This window comes from Echiichthys vipera (genome assembly GCF_963691815.1).
Source record: "Echiichthys vipera genome assembly, chromosome: 6".
Taxonomy (NCBI): domain Eukaryota; kingdom Metazoa; phylum Chordata; class Actinopteri; order Perciformes; family Trachinidae; genus Echiichthys; species Echiichthys vipera.
In genome coordinates, this window is record NC_139831.1 from 32463578 (window position 1) to 32483940 (window position 20363).

The 20363-nt window shown below is 43.3% G+C and overlaps 1 protein-coding gene across 1 annotated transcript in view; it reads right to left on the bottom strand.

Moving 5' to 3' along the window:
• The window catches only part of uvssa (UV-stimulated scaffold protein A), a gene marked incomplete at its 3' end in the record, with an annotated part of 55188 nt that overhangs the window by 3412 nt on the left and 31413 nt on the right, over window positions 1-20363 (bottom strand). The window contains exons 10-14 of the mRNA XM_083915743.1: window positions 15761-15872; window positions 6313-6523; window positions 5846-5977; window positions 5310-5493; window positions 5109-5220 (exon numbers count right to left, since the gene is read on the bottom strand). Of these exons, the coding sequence (XP_083771869.1) occupies window positions 5109-5220; window positions 5310-5493; window positions 5846-5977; window positions 6313-6523; window positions 15761-15872 (751 nt within the window). The remainder of the gene's footprint in view (window positions 1-5108; window positions 5221-5309; window positions 5494-5845; window positions 5978-6312; window positions 6524-15760; window positions 15873-20363) is intronic.

A 20363-nucleotide genomic window follows, 5' to 3' on the forward strand; every position in this document is an offset into this window, starting at 1 on the left:
AGTGCTCCCAGTTCAAACAGCTACTCTCTCTCACTGCTGCAATTAAAGAGTGAAACTCAAACAAAAGTGTAATGAAGTCATTACAGCTGATAATGTCAATGAGCCCATCCTGTTCACTTTTAGAGCAGCAGTGGTAAACAGGGTGTCATGCAGGCTCATTTGGATCCAATTCTGGTGTTAATGAAAATTGTAATGTCATAATTCTGGGTGATAAAATAAAAGCGTCTGTAATGCAGAGTAATGATGGTCTAAACGAAGAGACACTTCTAGTTAATAACGTACTGTGGTGGAATTAGAGATAAACCTGCAGTAATGCAAAGTAATTACACTGTGATTGTGATGGGATTGAAGCCAGGCTCTCCACTCTGTCAAAACACTGACCCGAGCTCAGTGTGTGTGTGTGTGTGTGTGTGTGTGTGTGTGTGTGTGTGTGTGTGTGTGTGTGTGTGTGTGTGTGTGTGTGTGTGTGTGTGTGTGTGTGTGTTAGGGGATGGGGTGGGGGATTATTAATCAGACGGTCTGACCCTGGGTCTGACTGGACCTTCAACTATCCCTCATTACACACAATCACACTCTCACACACACACACACACACACTCACACTCACACACACACACACACACACACACACACACACACACACACACACACACACACACACACACACACACACACAAACACACACACACACACACACACACACACACACACACACACACACACACACACACACACACACAATGTAAATGCAGCTGCTCCTCTTTTAGCAGTAATGATTCTCCTAAATACACCAGCTGCTTTTCAATTACTGTTCTTCTGCCGTGTGTGTGTGTGTGTGTGTGTGTGTGTGTGTGTGTGTGTGTGTGTGTGTGTGTGTGTGTGTGTGTGTGTGTGTGTGTGTGTGTGTGTGTGTGTGTGTGTGTGTGTGTGCGTGCGTGTGTGTCCTTTATCACCTTGTTGCTGGGAAGAGTTTGAAAAAGAAAGACAATAAAGATAAAAAGAAAAGAAATAAAGAAAAACAACAAAACAGTTCAGACAGTCTTCTGAACTCAATCAGTGTTGCAGCAGGACTCCTCTATCTGTCAACACCTCTTAGCCCTTCCAGCTGGGGTCTTTGTGTGTGTGTGTGTGTGTGTGTGTGTGTGTGTGTGTGTGTGTATGTATGTGTATGTGTGTGTGTGTGTGTGTGTGTGTGTGTGTGTGTGTGTGTGTGTGTGTGTGTGTGTGTGTGTGTGTGTGTGTGTGTGTGTGTGTGTGTACGTCTGTCTGTCTGTCTATCTGTTTCAGGGCAGGGACCAGGCCACACACGCAACCACTAAGGCATCTGGGGTCTTTGGTTTGTTCAGACGTCTCTCAGCTACGCACCACTAAGCACAGGGACCCTGTGTGTGTGTGTGTGTGTGTGTGTGTGTGTGTGTGTGTGTGTGTGTGTGTGTGTGTGTGTGTGTGTGTGTGTGTGTGTGTGTGTGTGTGTGTGTGTGTGTGTGTGTGTGTGTGTGTGTGTGTGTGTGTGCAAGAGCATCTTTGCTTGTTCAAATGAGTGCTGCAGGGGCCGGGTTGGATTCTGACCTGTGGTCCTTTGCTGCATGTTCCCTCTGTCTCTCTCCGGTTTACACACACATCACCGGTGATCCAAACCCATTCAGAGTGATACGTCACCTCCAGAGTGTCCTAAATCTCTCTGGGGCCTTTTTTTCTATGGAAACACGGAGAATGAACGGCCATATGAGAGGGCGTTGCCTGAAACTTTCAGAGTGGACACATTTTAACCTGATGGAAACACATCTATAGACCGTATAATATAAGGACGTAGTCTCTGTGATGTCATCTATGGGTTTTGAAGAGCTAAAATGAAGCTCAAAGTGGCCGACTCCTTGTGGCTTCAGCCTTCACCATCTTGGCAGTGTCACGAAGGGCCGAATGAAGCCTGACTCAAAGCTCCAAGCTAACCAAGGCTAACAAGCTAGCTAGACTACTTCACTGGGGAGGAAGGTCGAGCGCAGCAGCCTGGAGATGGAGTTACTGGTTACTGTTAGTGGATATATCCTTTTAAATTCAGGCGCAACAACAAATGCTTTTTAGACAAAGCATTTGTTTCTAGCAGGCTGTGAACGTGGTTTACGCTTTACCTGAAGCAACACGCTCACCTTGCATTTGGTGTTTTAACGCAGTGCTGGCTGTCGTGATGCCTGCCGCACACTGCCAGCATGTTTAGACAGCCACTATAAAAAGAAGGATAACACTCAACACCTCTTGGACACATTACTCGGCTGACCTTGTACCGTGGAAAAACCCGATCAATTCGTGATCAATAAGAAATGAATTGATGGAGTTCACTGTAATTACCAGTGAGTCAACCCGGTTCAGGTGTTAATAAGACTAGAGCCACTCCAGTTCCTTTGAATTTGTGATGACTACTTCCTTCTGCACTGCAGTGAGCCGCAGACAGCAATGAGCTTCCTTTGATGATATCACCACCTGCTTTCCCTCGTCTGTCAGCGAGGAGCTTCATCTGCTTCATCAGGAGGATCATGCTATATCCCCTATGAACCGCAGCAGGAGAAAAAGGAGCAGCAGAAGGCGAGGAGTGCTGCACCAAGCACCAGACCCCTCACCAGCTTCCCACCCACCAACACTGCTCCAAACTGGGAGCATCTGTTTGCTAGTTTGCTAGTAAGTTGAGGTTATTACGTGAAGTTTACAAACCTTTTGACCACACAGGGTCCAGAAACAGCCATGTTGGCTTCATGTCTGTCTGTCACTATGGCAACTGGTCTCAGCATTACAATGTCCCTCACTACCTATTTAACCTCTCTGTACGTGTGTGTGTGTGTGTGTGTGTGTGTGTGTGTGTGTGTGTGTGTGTGTGTGTGTGTGTGTGTGTGTGTGTGACTAAATAGTAGAGGGAGGTGAGGCCAATGGTCCATCAACTCATTCAGGCCACTGTCCCCCAGACTGTGAGATTGCTGTGTTTTGTGTGTGTGTGTGTGTGTGTGTGTGTGTGTGTGTGTGTGTGTGTGTGTGTGTGTGTGTGTGTGTGTGTGTGTGTGTGTGTGTGTGTGTGTGTGTGGGTGGGTGTGTGTGTCCGTGTTTGTGTAAGTCTAGGTGTGAGATTGACTCATGGATCGATAGTGTAGTTGGTAACAAAAGATGCTATTTCACAACTCACTGGACTGCATGCCATGGCCACACACACATGCACGCACGCACGCACATACACACACAGAGTTGGTGGTTAACAAGACACTGCAGGCAGCTGGTTGACATCCTGCAGACTGGTGACTCTGTCACTCGCGCACACAACAACAAACACACACTCAAACACACATTATCAGACAATGGTAATGTGTAGAACAGCTGCTTTGTTGTGTTTATTGCTATTATTGATGCACAAAAATGAAAACATATGATCATACCCATCTATCCATCAGTGGGTCATGGACATGTTCACACAAATTTACATCAACATGACTTCTAGAGGAAATGGATCAATGACTAATGCTTTTCGACAGTGCTTTCAACCACATTTCACTGTCGGTTTCACAGTTTACTTTTCTTTTGGGCTGGTTTTCGTGTTGAGAGATGGTTGGGGGTGTGGTTGTGTAATACTTCTCCTGTCAAAGTCCTGCTCCTCACCCACAAAGGCCTCCACAACCCGGCCCCTTCCTACCTCACTGACCTGCTCCACCACCACCACTCTCCCCACGTAACCGTCGCTCCTCCAACACAAACCTCCTCTCCCCACCTGTCAGGACCAAGCACTGTACCTGGGGCGACAGAAACTTTTCCATTGCTGCCCCCTCCCTCTGGAACTCACTCCCCACACACATCCTTGACTGCACCTACCAGCACACCTTCAAACCACTCATTTAAACCAATCTCTTCAGAACTGCCTTCAACCCCCAATAATCCACTACTTCATTTCATTTCTAATGCATCACTTCTTGTTTTTAAATGGGCCTGTTTTTTAGTCGTTTTACCCATTTACATCTTTTTACCCTAACTCACTTCTTAAATATAGCCTGCTTGTTTTTAATGTACTCACTTGTAGCCTGGCTGTTGCTAATTGTATTTGTGTTAAATGTATTGATTTTATTGTATTACTGTATGTAAAGTGTCTGAGTACCTTTGAAGAGCGCTATACAAATAAAATGTAGTATTATTATTATTAATATTATTATTATTATTATTAATAAAGACGTCCGTGCCGGAGAGGGCAGGTGAGGGGAGCTGCCGTGAGTGGATGCAGCACAGAGACATAAACTTTTGGAGAATTTAGACCAGACACCCTGGTCTACACACCCTTCCAGCTGATGATCTTTTGTCTGAGACCTGCTCCTTGTATCCTTGTATTCTAAATACTTCCAAATGGCCCTTTTGCTTCATTAATGTTCTTTTAAAACTGGTAGTGAAGCTCCTCCAGCAGCAGCAGCTGTGTTCATTCAGCTCAGTGTTGTTAACGGGATGAACCAGTGTTCATGTGCTCAGAGGGACGAGCTGGAGCTTCTGTTTTGTCTTCAGAGCCGCTGGGTGACGTTACGCGTCAACTGGAGAAGGCTGCGATGTTGACAGCAAAAGTATTAATATTTTTGCAGGTTAGTATCTAATCCGGTATAAATTTCTACTATTGATTATTATCATTTGTATCAACTTTTTTGACAACCCTAACTGAGAGTGAAAGTTCTCTTTTGATCCTGGAAACAATAAAAAGAAAAAGCCCCCTTCTGGACGGGGTCTTCCAGCGGTAAGAAGAGATGTGGAAGGATGGTGCAGTGTGGTGCGATAGCTAGCGAGCTAGTCAGCATTAGATGAATCGAATACCCATCTACTGTGGCCAATGTTACGTTTGAATTCAATCATGGGGAAGGCAGTTACAGGTGGTCAAAACAACCATACTAAAGATAACTTAATGAGTGAGTGGAATGTTGTAACGTTACATAATGTTGGAGGCTGCATGAGCCAAAGTCAAATCAGTACATCCTACTAAGATACTGACAGTTAGAAAGTGAGTACAACCATCTGTTGAATCCAGCACTCGTGCCCATCACTATAGTTAATATGGACAGGTGCAGCTGGAGTGTTCAGTGTGTGAGTGCGTAACTCCTCACCAGGCTGCTCCTCCCTCTTCCTCATCTCCTCCTGCACCTCCCTCAGTCGGTCCTCCTGCCTGCATGGTTGACCCTCCTGGTCTCGAGGAATGATCCGCCCATGGAAAGGGCACTGGAGGACACATAGTCACAGCTCAAACACACACACACATACACACACACACACTGACAGTACGACGACAGAAGCGTGTGTACTGGTACCTTGAGGCGGTCCTGTCTCTGGCACAGCTTTCCATTGCCCAGTGGAGCTCTGCAGTGATGGCTGACAGGAGTGAAGCTCCCAGGGAAGGAGATGTACCTGCTCCTGCTCTCTGCCAGGAGCTCCTGGTTCTCCACCTCCTCGTCCACCTCAATGGGAACCCAGAACTGATGCTGAGAGGCCGACCTGCACAAGGGCAAGACATGGGACCACAAGTTATATGAAGGCTTCACAAACCCACATCTAAGATGGATTAAGATAGTTCTATTGCTATGTGGAATTCAATTGAGTTCCATTTTAAAGTGCAGTTTTCTAGTGATACTCTCTTTCAAGTTTCTTCTGCAATTTGTCAAGTCTATTGGAATGTGTTTATTATTATCACAACGGCGATTCAAAAAAAACATTTTATGGTGCAGACCTAAAATGTTGTGTGAGTTAATGTTTATGGCTGCCTTTGTGTCTATCAGTGATACATTATTTGTGTGTGTGTGTGTGTGTGTGTGTGTGTGTGTGTGTGTGTCTAGCTCTTGTTCATTACTTGATGATCTTGCCAGCGTTGGGCTGCTCCTGGCCCCAGTAGTACAGGTCCAAACCAAATGGAACCACAGGAGCCTTACCAGTCATCTGGTCTGAGCTGGACTGGGATGAACTGGGACCAGAGGAGCTGGTGCTGGAGGAGACACAATAAAAAACAAACACGCTCAACTTTCAGTTTGTGGTCAACGGTCTCATCGGATAGAAAGCCATTTTAGATGCTGGATGGAAAGGAAGAGTACTGTCGGGGCACCTGAACACTTATGTAATCAAATGAAGCTGCTGTGTTTGACTGTACAAAGGAAATACTTGAAGCCTTTTGTGCCCAAATACTAGATCTAGAAGAAAAACGCCACAACATTTGTTCTGATTGGTCATGAACTTTGGAAATGACTTGAGGTACAATGAAAGGAGGTAACATACAAAATAAGGAGAAGTGTAGAGTGATATAGGACTTATCAGTAGATGTACCTGGGTTCTGCGGGCAGAGGGAGGTTCTTTTTGTAGCGGCGCAGTGTGGCGGCGGCACAAGTTGGATCCTGCTCCTCCTCTGTAAGTCGCTTCAGCCGCCTAGAGGAAGAGGAAGAGGAGGTGGAGGAGGACAGAGGAGGTGGAGCTGCAGGTCTTTTAGCAGGAGGTGGCTTTGATGGTGCTGTTGAGGTGGAAGGAGCTGGATCCAAACCTGCCAACAGAGACAAGAGGAAGTTAAGATGATACTATACACTGTAGTGTAATGTAATGCACCTAAGTAATGTCCCATCCGATCGATACATTTAAAGGTTGAATATATAGAATCTTTATTAAAAGCTATATTTTTTGAAAACAATACACCTACAGGGCGTTTTGAGGGGTGCAGAGTGAAAGTATTGCTTTTCCATAAAAAAATGTAGTCTGAATTATTACTTAAATTTTTTTTGAGGGTTTCAAAAATGACTTTCTGTCCCGTTGTGTTTCCATGGTAGCAGTCATTAGCGTTTTAGCGTTAGGCGTTGCTGGTTGCCAGGGTTGTCTGTTGTCAGGTGCAGCTACTGTAGGCTCGCACTGGGTGAAATGGAGTTTGACAATTCTGCAGCTGCTTTGAAGCCTCAGTGAAGGGGGCTTTATTTGTCCCAGCAGCTGAGTGAGCGGAGACGGGCAAAAACCAGAGTCAATATAGGCCGAGCATTCACTCCATGGACTGAGAGAAAGGAGAGAAAACGCCATTAAAACGCACACCCAAATGGCTACGATCGCTAACATCACTTTCATCTTTACCTAGCTGGAATGGCTAACACTAACGGCTAATTCTAACTGTCAGTCCTCTAATCCTTGTTTTTAATGGTGTGATTTGCTGGAGGGGACAGTTTCTAACAGGCTCAAACAGTCTCCGGCCTCCTGTAGGCTACTGGGCCGGGTCCGACCAACCTGGCAACCCGACTGCTGCAATTATTTTTTGTTGTTACGACTATGATCTTGAGACACTAGATGATGCGGTGTTCTGCTCATTCTCCATATTCAACCTTTAATTAACTACAAGGACTCCTATATATTTGATTTCTGGCTCTTTGTCACAACATCAGATTGACCTATTTGGGTCTGAACGGAACTGAGACATGCGTTTATTGTGCTAACAAGAAGGAAGAAAGATCTGTAGTAGGGCTGCACAATATATTGAAATTTGACCTTCATCGCAATATGAATATGTGCGATATATGTATTGCAAAACACATCTTGAACTGCGATAAACGGTATATTTCCATACATCAAGTATTTGGATGCTGCATGACAACGTATCCGGCCAATCAGATGGAACTATACCGCCCAAGTTTCCTGGATGTAGAAGTGACATCGTGACTAAGGTCAAGCACAAAGAGGCGTGTCAAGCTAGAGCATCGCAATAGAGGAAGAGAGAGGTAAGATCTGAGGGAAACGTCGACAATGAAGGAGAACTCGTGGCTTGTCTGCCCAGCTGGTCTGTTATTAGGGAGTATTTTGGATATTGGAGAGATGACGTGTTCCAAACACAAGTACTATGCAAGTCATGCCGAACACTTAACTACCAGGGGGAACACGACAAATCTTCATAGTCACCTACAACACAACCACAAAGAACTGTACGAGGTGTTAAAAAACTCTTTAGTCAAAGAAAAAATGCCAACCCCAAGACCACGAAAAGTAGCATGGAAACAGCCCAACAGACGTCCATTCATCCGAGTTGTGCAAGTGTTTCTCCTAACGAGCAAACATCCAAGCGCCACAAAGACATAACGGAGGCCATCGCACGGTATTTGTCAGAGGACAGGATGCCCGTGAATAAAGTGAGCAGGGACAGCTTTGTGAGTCTGCTAAACAAACTGGACCAAAGAGACCAGATTCCATCACAGAGTTGACACGGACAACGGTACTGAGAGACATTTCACTTGATTAACACTACTGTAAGTTTAAAGTTAAAGTTATTTATTTAATCTGATTTCAAATGTATGTATTTAAACAGTCCAGGCAGTGAGGGATGTTTTGTTTAGAGTAGAAGTAAACATTTATGAAGTGGTTCAATTATTCCTGTTAATTTCAGGAAAAAAGGTGCTACAGTGTGCCTCAGTAAAAATAAATCACAATTGCTAAAATCAAAAACTTAGAAACTACAAAATGTTGCGTTACAAAGCACAGGCACTACTTGTCTGCCTACCAAATTATTTTGTCTGCTTTTGCACAAAAACGATTAACTTTTAAGATTTCTTTCTGTATCGCAAATCATATCGTCAACGCAATATTAACAACATCTCAAAATTTACTGATATAGTGCAGCCATATTCTGCAGCAATGTGCACGCAAACGGCCAGGAAAAAACTTCTACTGATGCTTCTGAGTGTGTGGTCAAACTCTGGGTCAACCACAGACTTTGGGGACTGGGCAGGACTTAAGCACGCACACACACACACACACACACACACACACACACACACACACACACACACACACACACACACACACACACACACACACACACACACACACACACACACACACACACACACACACACACACACACACACACACACACACACACACACACACACACACACACACACACACACACACACACTCTCTGCAGGTGAGATCAGAGGGAAAGAGTAAGCTGAGAGCTGCTCACATGCTGATCCCACACATTATTAGAGCTGACCTGATGCTTTACAGATTCAATCACTGCCATGGTACACTACACAAATGATCTGCCTTGTTCTATTTGAACGGGATAGCAGCCTATTTGCATACTTTCTCTACTGCTTTAAATACAAAACTGTTTGCTTACAAAAACGTCAGTATCTAAAAACAACTGCAGAAATGTGTGGAAGTATAAAAGTGTAGAAGAAACAAACAGCAACAATACGTCTCTAAGGGTACGTCCACACGATCGAAAACAACCTTTTTTTCTCTGTCGTTCTTAAAAAGTTTTCGTCCACACCGACTCGACTCAAGAAATCTCTGCGTCCACAGGAAACCAGGTGCAGCGACTCCAAACGCTGTAGTACACATGCCAGGCCTGGATGTGGAGCTGTAACTGCCAGAGAAATACACTAACAACGGAGAAGAAGAGACGGGGAGACGCTGTGGAGAATCCAAACACCGGAGAATTTCTCTCTAAATCTGGAGACTTCCCAAATCCTGCTCCATCCTAAAGAGAAATGTGTCCCTGTATCTGGTGTTAGTGGAGACTTTTGTGCTGTTTTGGACTCTGATGCACCAATCGCTCTGCAGTTAGTGTCCTCAACGAGCAGAGGGTGCTGCTGTGAGCCCCTTCCCCGTCCCAAAGCACTCACAGGCAGGCACTGTCTTGCTACTTTTAGAGACTTTTCACACCTTCATAGAACTTGATTTAGAAACAGAGACTAGAGAGCAGTTTAGCTCCTTATTCAGAGCATCAGGGAAAAGAGAGAAATCTGTGCTCGGCCCACACACACACACACACCTGGGCAGCAATCACTGGTTTGCCGGGCTGTCATTGGCCAGTTGGAAAATTGAAACATATCACCCAATCCTAATCTACTGGCACCAGCTAAAGAGTTCATGGTCAGTGACTGACCCACTATTTTCTGCCATTTCATAGACCAAAGATGAATTGATTAGCAAGATGATAATCTTCAGATGAATCAATAATGAAAATAATCACTAGCTGCAGCCATAGGCTTGTCAACTCAGTATTTCTCAAACCCTGGTTTTGTCTAAAGGTTCCAACAAGTGCATAAATCGGCAGCACCGTCGTATTCACACTGTTCCAGGAGGAAGCCGATTCTTTCAAAAACAAAACCAAACATATCAACTATCAAGTGATGGCCTGTTAGAGTAACCTCGCTCTACCTCACCTCACCTTCTCCTCCCCCTGTCTCTCTCTCTGTCCATGGCGACATACAGACTCAATCTGCTCTTTTCACACGGCCACACGGCGCAGGTTTGTCTGAATGTTGTGGTTGTTAAGATGCACAGATCAATGGGAGGAAATGTGTATAGTTGTGTGTGTGTGTTTGTAAGACGGGGGGTTGTTAGAGAAAGAGAGAGAAAAGGGGGTTAAGGGGGTTTGAGGGAAAGAGCGGGAGAGGGAAAGCGAGAGAGAGGAAAGGCGTAAAGAGGTATTGATTTTCTCGGGTTAAGCAGGGCCTGTAATTAAAATGTTAATTTGAGAAAGAGAGAGATAGTGTCCTGACAGCAGAGAGAGGGATAAAAGGACTGATAATCAGAATGACAGAACAGGGCGGAGCGGGGGAAAGAGGGGAGAGAGAGAGGGGAAATAGAAGGAGGAGCGATCAGAGCAGAGCCGAAAGAATTCTGGAAGAAATGAAAAGAAAAGAAAGAGGCGAGGAGAGAAATGATGAATGTGATCCCCTGGCTGAGATGAAAAGAGTCAGAGAAAGACAGGAAGCAATAGAAAGACTATTGTAATGAGAGAAAGTGAAAGAGAAGAGATAAATAGGTAGAGAAACAATGACGTACTGAGGACTACAGGCAAATATTTCCAAATCCTATAGATGCCTTTGATGCTGCTAAATTTCTAATATGCATTTGACTTTTCTATGTTTAGGTCAACTATATTATCAGATCATGGAAGCATTATAGCATGGTAAAGGAAAATCAACACACTTTCCCTCCCATGGCCGTCATGCTCACTTGAAGCTACTGTATTAAAGGCTCAGTAGGCAGGACACCTAGAATGGGATTGTTGAGTCTAAACAGGTCTCATCTCCTCAGCTCTTCCCACCAGACAAGTACGAGCATCTGATGGCTACGGTTAGAAGGAGGCTAACGTATTAGCAACTTCCGACAATGCGTTCTGGGTAGCAGCGGGGTGGCCCTGGGTGTGACCAGGCTGTTACCATGGTAACTCAGCCAACACAACCTAACCCCCATCACAGTAACTGGAGTTGTTGGAGGAAAAATCATTTAGCAGTTTACCTGTCCAAGAGAAGAACAGCGAGCTCCGAGTCCAAGTTCAAACCAATGTTATCCCCAACTTCTCTCCATCTTTGAAACGCGACGAACATATTTATACTCGTTTTATTATTGTGTTTGTTGTCAGACTCTTTAAGACTCCCTTTTAGATGAATCCGTCCTCCACTTCTTAGACTCTTTTGCTGAGAAAACAGAGCCTAGGAGAGACGCAGAGGTCTGATCATCTCTCACATCACTTCATTTACATTATCCCCGAGGTTTTTATGGAAGGTTTTGCCTAATACTGCCAAAAATAAGCTGCCTACTGAGCCTTTAAATAGTGAAAAAAGTGACACAGTCAAAACCATCTATTCATCCACCTCAAACAGACAAAACAGGAAGCTTCAGAACTATCTAGTAGGGCCAATTTGTGGGGCCACGTGGTGAGCTGCTGCGGATGCTTAGCTAACCAAAAGAGACGCATGAATAGCATTGATTCTACAGCTGTTGTCTGCCTGTTCCTTGTGTCTCTTCTGTGGAGACCTTTACACACATTACATTATTACATGTGTACACTGTCCCGGTGCTCTACATACTCACTAGCACACTGATTGTGTATTAATCCACATCTGAAACTAGCCCCTAACAGAAACACAGTTTATTCCAGTTTGCGTAATGTTTGCCAAAGCTTGCAGTGTTTAAGGACATTACTGAGCCCTTTTGAGGGATTAAACCATACATATTTACCTTCAGTAGAAAGTAGTATAAATTAATGAGTGTACCCATACTACCTAAAACGCTGGCAAACGAGTATGCGGGCACTGACACAATACCATGGAATTTAGCCCCGAAAAATCTACTTGTTTATTTATGTTTTCTGAAATTATGATTGCCTGTCAAACTAGATGATAAAATAAAGTTGTACGGCAATCATTCTCTGTAGGCTTGGGCGGTATATACCAGGTTATTTAGAAATCTTGAAGTTATGATTTTCAATAACGTCGAAAATTACTTCCTCCTCTTCCCCGGGAAGGAAATATTTTTTATAGGAACATCTCTAGTAGCATCCAATAGGGCTGGAGAGAGCCACTGACAGGCTGGGGGAGTCAGAGAGTATTGAGAGATGGAATAATGACTTGTTACTTTATGTCCATTAGATTTCTTGACGATAGAACAAAAGCCGTATCCTGTGAAACAGATACAAACTTTAAAAGGTGTAAATGTACAGACTGAAGAGTCTGAATAAAAATAAAACAAAAACACTTTGGATACATATGCAGGGTGCTTTTGTTTAGTTGCTGGTGTGTGTGTGTGTGTGTGTGTGTGTGTGTGTGTGTGTGTGTGTGTGTGTGTGTGTGTGTGTGTGGTAAAATGTAGGTGCAGGGCTAATAGGGGCTCATTAAAGAGGTTGCATTGTTAATTTGGTATGGCCCATTTAGATCATTACCTAGCCCACTAATCACCCTGACACACACACACACACACACACACACACACACACACACACACACACACACACACACACACACACACACACACACACACACACACACACACACACACACACACACACACACACACACACACACACACACACACACACACACAGATGTTTTGGGCACATCAGATACAATCTAATTACTCTAGCATCTAATTGATTAGTAATGGCGGTTGGTGGGAGTAGAGCGGGCGGGGCTCACAGGTACAGAAGATGCTCAGTGTCGATGTAGTGAGTCAGGAGGCTGGTGGGGAGTACTCATCGGGGGTCAAAGGCCACCTCGCAGCCACAACAACATGGCTGACCTAGCAATAACAGCGCTGTCTGCAACAATATTCTATTATGGTGCCATTAACACAGACACATAAATACAAACACACACATATACAGTAAAGAAACTGCAGTTCACATATGAATCTATATTAGTGATGGTGAGAAGCTTGAATATGGCTGACAGAGCAGCACCGTGAGAGTTTTAGTGTTAACTATTGCCTGGAGCTCGCACATGGCTGTTGATAATGATACAAACAGCATTCAAATTCCATCTAATATTTAGAAAAACATGTTGTTATATAGCTGATGCTGCAATAATATGAGCAGGCAGTTGGCCAATGACCTGAACATTTGACCTCTGACCCAGCGTGCTGCCTGGAGGCTAGACATGATCCATACAAGCCCAGTGCAACCACAATGCAAGAATACTACAGCCATTCATATGTGGCTCATGATGACTGTGCGTGTGAAGGTAAATGGATGTGTTGACAGGACTATATCCATCAAAGATACACAGGGAAAATGTTTGTGGAAAAGAAACAATCTGTCTCCATTACAAGGCTGTGCTGCACTCCAAATCAGACAAAAACACATAGTTAGCAGTCAGAGCTCAGCATGTGAGGCGAGGCAAGACCACTATCTCACTCATTGAGAGCTGTTTCCGCCCAATAGGCATTTATGGTGATGTCATTCCTGGTTATACACCAAAATGACTTAGCAGGTGACAATCGACAGCTTTGCTTTCACTCTCACATCAGCCTGAGTGGACAAAGACACCAGCAGTAAGGCTGTGCTTGGATTTTGCTTCAGGTTTTTTAAGCTTCAGTACGCATTAGTTTGACATGCCCAACTCTCAAATGACTGTGTGTAATATTAAAGTCCCCTCAGCTCCACAGGGCACTGAAGCCTCTTCCAGATCATTGTTTTGCTGTAACAGCCTGTGAATGTGTCCAACGTCACCTCCCTAATCAGTCTTTATAGTTTTGTTTGAGTTGTTTAGTTCGTAGCTTGTTGCGGTAAACAGGAAGTCCGTGAGTCGCTCTTCCTTTTAATATCTATCTCTAATTCATTTTCTAAATAAATCTATTTGTCTTTAAACCTGTTTGAGTAAACATGTACGTCACATTGAATTTTATGCACCACTTTGAATTGTTTAAACAGTAAACTTATTCATGGTAAATTGCGAGTATTGCCTTCAGCACACACACATCTCGTATCTCTCACCCCCTCACGCACGCGTGCACACACACACACACACACACACACACAAACACACACACTCTCTCTCTCTCTCTCTCTAACCTACAGACACGTGCATAAATAGTGAGGTTAAGCCTGCTGCTGCCCTAATCTTTTAAGATTCTCACAAACCCACACAAACACACACACACACACACACACACACACACACACACACACACACACACACACACACACACACACACACACACACACACACACACACACACACACACACACACACACACACACACACACACACACACACACACACACACACACACACACACACACACACACACACTTCAAAAGAACCAGCTGGTAATGTGCAGGTGAGGAGCTTCTTAAATGGGTTTATTTATACAACCATGGTTTGATAGGTTTGTGTGTGTGTGTGTGTGTGTGTGTGTGTGTGTGTGTGTGTGTGTGTGTGTGTGTGTGTGTGTGTGTGTGTGGCCAGAGAAACCAAAGGGAAAAGCCACTTGATGTCCCCACCAGGATCAGAGCAACATGTGGTCTGAGATTTGGCCTTTGTTCTCTTAGGGCGCACTCACACTGTCCTTCCGCACCGCGCCCCGGGCTTTAGGCTACTTGTCCACCCCTCCCTCTCCCCCCGCGCCCCAGCCCCGTTTGTACTCACACTACCTGGGCCTCGCGCAAATGCTTCTCCCTGTCCATACGTCATCACGCCGTAACACGTCACACGCATTGATTGACGTCATTGCGATGCGTCTCTTTGTTTACAAATCTTTCCATAGACCTCTGAGTTTTTGTGCGTCTTGTCCGACTGATTTTGAATATTTTTATTCATCGACCAAATCTGCAGTAAACACTCCACCTCCGCATCACACCAACGTGAACCTTTCGCCGCCATTGTTGTTGTTGTTAAATGTCCGTTCATGGTCCGTCGTTCTATTTTCTATGTCCAAAAGGCGCACATAAATGAAGTCAGAAGCGCCGTAGGCGTTGTGCTCGTGCTTGTACATGTGCAAACACGCTCTACAAAAGCCCACCTCTCTCAGGCGGGCCGTGGACGCAGCTATGCGCGGAGCGGGTGCACTCACACTGGTCAAACGCACTATGCTTTAGCCGAAAACCGGTTTAAAATGACCCTACAGTAAGTCCAATAAGTAAGAGACTCTCAGTACTAATGTCACAGTCAGCATTAAGCATAATCCCACAATCCAGTTCTCAGTCGGGCTGTCTAAGAATTTGTATTCCAAATTCAAACTGTTTTATCTGTAGTGATGTGTTCACATTGTAAAAGTATGGTATTTTACGTGACGTCTTATTTGTTTGAACTTGATATTTTTGACGGCTTAATTCTCTCATTGTTTTTCCACAGACACTGACTTCAGGGGACAGTAACACCAAACACTGACAGCATTTTAATACAGCCGCCATGTTATTCATCTTTAAAGCTGCATTAGTAGATTATTTGGCCAGTTTGGGGAAGTAGAACAAACTCTGTGTTTGTGTGTGTGTGTGTGTGTGATGTCAAACTCATACCATACTCGGCTCGTAGATGCTCTGGAATATGCGGCTCATATCCCTCTTTCTCTGGAACCTCATCAAAATCATCATCATCATCGTCTTCCTCACCATCTGATGAAGCCTTCATCTGAGGAAGAGTAGGTATGTAAAGTTTAGATGTTGTTAATATCAATATTAGAAATACATTTTAAACATGCAGGAATTGACAATTAGCCTATACCACCTTTATATTTCTGTGCTGTGTGCAATGACAAAATAATCTAGATGTATCTAGATGCGTATCGGATCAACTTCTAAGGGAGAGATGCACACCCCTAGAAACAACTATTTTGGTTTTTTTACTTCTGAGCCAAGACTTTAAGGCAACATCACCTGCTGCATATTCTGCATAGTGTGTAGTCTTCCTGTTCCGTTTGCCATCCATAAATGATTGAAACTGCACATCTATACCCCAGTTATCTTGCTACTCAGTTTAACAACCCTGTGCGGTTTATTCTTGTTTTGTACAGCCCTTGCTGCCCGTTTCCTAAAGTGTGAGGTTCGCCTGGAGTGCTCTCTTGTCTATCAGCATTGTCTCGGGGACTGCCCAGGTGTTCACCGAGTGAGCTGGGGCAGCTTCTCCCTCCCATAAGTAATGTATGACATGCCATTTGCCAAAAGCTGAATAATCCATAATATCAGCCTAACCTACAGTATCTGTTAAGCATAGCTCCCTCTGGTGAGACGACAAACGTGTGTGTTCATGTGCGTGTACAGGACATTAACCAGAGGAAAGCAAGACCAAAGCACCTTGGCAGTCTGATGGACAGATAAGAAAGAAATGAACCGCAAGCTTGTTACTAGATTTGTGTGAGTGTGTGTGTGTGTGTGTGTGTGTGTGTGTGTGTGTGTGTGTGTGTGTGTGTGTGTGTGTGGGTTACTGAAAGATGGAGAAAGGATAAGCCTGCTGCTCGGATGTATAATACAGTATAAACTAGAACAAGAAGAAGTGGGGAGTTATACACAACACTGTGCACACATGCATACTCAACACAACACAAACAGATGAGTAGTGATAGGCCGATATATTGTCCATTATTTACAGACAGCTCCGTGTTGATGGAGACGCCTTTTTTAAGCACAATAAATGTTCCTTTTTTTTTTTAAATTGAGACTCGTAACATTTGTTATCATCATTGCGTCATTTTTATGATGTAAATGGAGGGAGCAAAAGTCTTATCAGCTCCAGTCCGTTTCTGTCATCAGCGAAGGCTGATGGGAAAAAAAATCGGTATCAGTATCGGCCCTAAAAAACTCCATATCAGTCGATCCCTACACAGGTTCTGTGTGCAGTGCACACAGAACCTGGTGAAGGTGGTTCGGTTATATTTTACACAGAGTTTACACAACAACTGCAGTGTGTCCACCTTGGTGGGGCTAATATTTGTTCAAGACGTGAACCTTACAAGCAACCAACAACAAACAAAAATGGATGCATTTATTGGACTTAGGAAGGGTTTGTCATTGATAAAAAAAAAAGAATAAATCTTAATATTCAATAGTATTCTTCATACAAGGCAAACAGAACAAGGTCCACCAGTGCTAAAAAAATTAGTGCAGAAATTATAACCAACTTGAATACAACAATAAGCCCTCTGTGTTAACCTATTTGTTGAGCCTAATGGCATAATATTTTCCGGATTAATAAGGATGGGGCAGTAAAAACAAACAGTCACAATCCAGAACAAAACTACAATAGAATCTGGTGAAAGCCCAAAGTTGCATGTAACGTAAACATTCCAGACCAAAACCTGATATTTTGTCAACTCATCAGCCTCACTTCAGATAGCAGAACTGTAAAATAGCTCCTTATTTGGAAGTTCAATTCTTAATTTTTTTTTTTGACGTTAGTGTATGTGGTCAGAAATTTGGTCTCCCTCTGCTATAAACAGCTGGAGGAAACCCTGAAATCCAGATATGGGCCATCAGGGTCATGTAAGAGCAGTTCAAATGAAAGATGTGATTTGATATTCTTCCAGAAATTAAGGGAAAATCTCAGTCCTAGTGCTACTGGATCTTAGTGCTGCCTGTGACGTAGATGACCAACATAACTGAAAACTGGGTTGGACCCTGAGGGTACAAGGGTTTTTTATACTTGGATCCTTTCAGACCTCCAAACAAACTCAGAGCAATTAGCCAGCATTTTTGTGCACATGACTACGTGTGAAAACACCCTAAAGTACAGTTCTGAAGTGACTCAAGTCCTAATCGAAAGGACAGGCGCTACTTTGTCTATGCAATAATGCAGCCAAGCAGACCAACATCATGAGCGAAGTTCCTCAAGGCTCCATACTAGAGCCTCTCTTTTCTAACAATTACTTATAAGGCCAAATTATGCAAAACAATAAAATCATAATCATATTCTCCACAGAGACAATACCCAAATGTACCTAGCTTTGTCACCAAGTGATTACAGTCTCATAGACTCTCTACAGGTAGACTGAAGAATCCAATTACTGGATGTGCCTGAAAAACTCACCAAAACTCCACAAAGTCAGAAATCTCGGTGCAGTCATGAACATGATCTGTTTATAGAGATGCCATCTCTCAACTCCAATTCCACACTCATGTCTCCAGTTGCAAATTGGCCCATAAACAATGACCAACATTTAGAAGAGACAGCAGAGAATAAACAGACAATACTTGTTAGACGGATCCATTCATTATTGGTTTTGGTTGACAATATAGAATATAGAATATATTCTTTATATATAGAATCTATATTAAAAATATAGAATATCGACAGGCTTATCCTTCAGAATAAAATCCGCACATAGAGACTTTTCGTAAAAGAAGCCCTGTTGTCAAACAAACTATTTAAATACTGAACCTAACCAAACAACTGTCAGTGAGGTGCAGAACATCAACCAGACTACAAATGTTGAGATGGTGCATAGTTCTGTACAGTTTATCGCTCATTCCTTTACTCTCCTCCTCAGGGTCGTGTGATCTCTTTGGCTTAGGGGAGCAAGGGAGGGCAGCGATCGTGTGTGTGTGTGTGTGTCTGTATATATGTGTGTGTGATGAGCTGCTATCAGCGCTAAGCAGAATTTATGGTTTTTAATTTCCTGGTGGGGTTGTTAGTCATTGGCTGGGCTACAATGCAGAACACAACACTCCATACATACAGGGGTCATTTCCATAACACTGATGTGTGCGTATGTGCGTGTGTGCGTGTGTGTGTGTGTGTGTGTGTGTGTGTGTGTGTGTGTGTGGTGGCTGCAATGTCTTTACCAGCTGAGGACACAGACACACACTCCAGTCTAGCAGTATAATAATCACAGTGATTAGCGTTATGAGGAGCAGTAAAACCTAACATTATACTAACCCCTTACTCCCAAAGGCCTCTTTTTCATTAGCGTGTAATAATGGAGTGTGTGAGTGTGAGTGTGAGAGAGTGTGTGTGTGTGTGTGTGTGTGTGTGTGTGTGTGTGTGTGCGCATGCTATAAAGGCTGCTGTGTTACTGCTGATAAAGCCCATTAGAATGTTTGAATTAGTTTACAAATGATGAGTCCTTAGATGATAACTACAGCACACCCACACAACCGAACCATAAGACAGCGTCAGTTAACCATGTCACAACCCTGAACACACCTCTTGATCAAGCACACGGAGACCAATTAAAACACTTCATATTACAATACTCACTATTCAGTTAACCAGCAACTAAACAATTAAGGCCTAATTAGTTGTCATGATTGCAGCCCCAAAAACTGACATGGTGGGTGGTCTGCGATGGAGAGGAATAAGGCCTCAGTCACATGAAATGTGAAAACAAGATTTGATATTAAATATACAGCAATTTGATTTTAAATACATATTTCTTTTTAGGTCCCATCACATTTAACATGGATATATTCCTCTATCTTTATCATTTAAAACGAATTTAATGGAAAGGTATTTTTAACCTCTTCTTCAATCATCACAACTCATTACAAACACTGATACAGCTGTGTTTTTTTAGTTATTAGCTTGAATACTTGTTAGCTGTAAACTCCTTTTTTAGTTGTTTTCGAGGGTTTGCACAAACATCTTTTTTAGATGTCTGCATTACAGTTTGGTTTGTATTGCAATTTTACGGTCAAGGTTTCGGTTCAGTCAGTTTTCCAGTGTTCCATTTCCAATGTTCTTTGTAATTTTATCGTTTGCAAGAATAACATTTCCTTCCATCCAGAGATTTGATGTATGAAATCACCAGATGTTATTTCAAAAGCAAAAGTGTTACTCAGCATTTTTAAACCTGACTTAAAAGATAACGATGCATCCTCAAACATCGTTCATTGCACATCGTTCATTGCACATCGTGACTGTGCAGGAAACAATTAGCTGTTACAAAACTCCCAGGCAGTTAATTGTTTGTGTTTCGTTTTTTCGACCTCATAGTTTTTTTCCTGGAAATGATAGAGGCAGGATGTTTACTGCCGACTGTACAGGACTCTTACAACTCTTACAACAGTCCCCTGCTGTTTAAAATGTAAACAGAATGTGATGATTTGCAAAACATTGAAACCTCATATTTACTTGAAAATAGCACAAAGACAAAATATCAAATGTTGAAACTGTGAAATATCATTCATT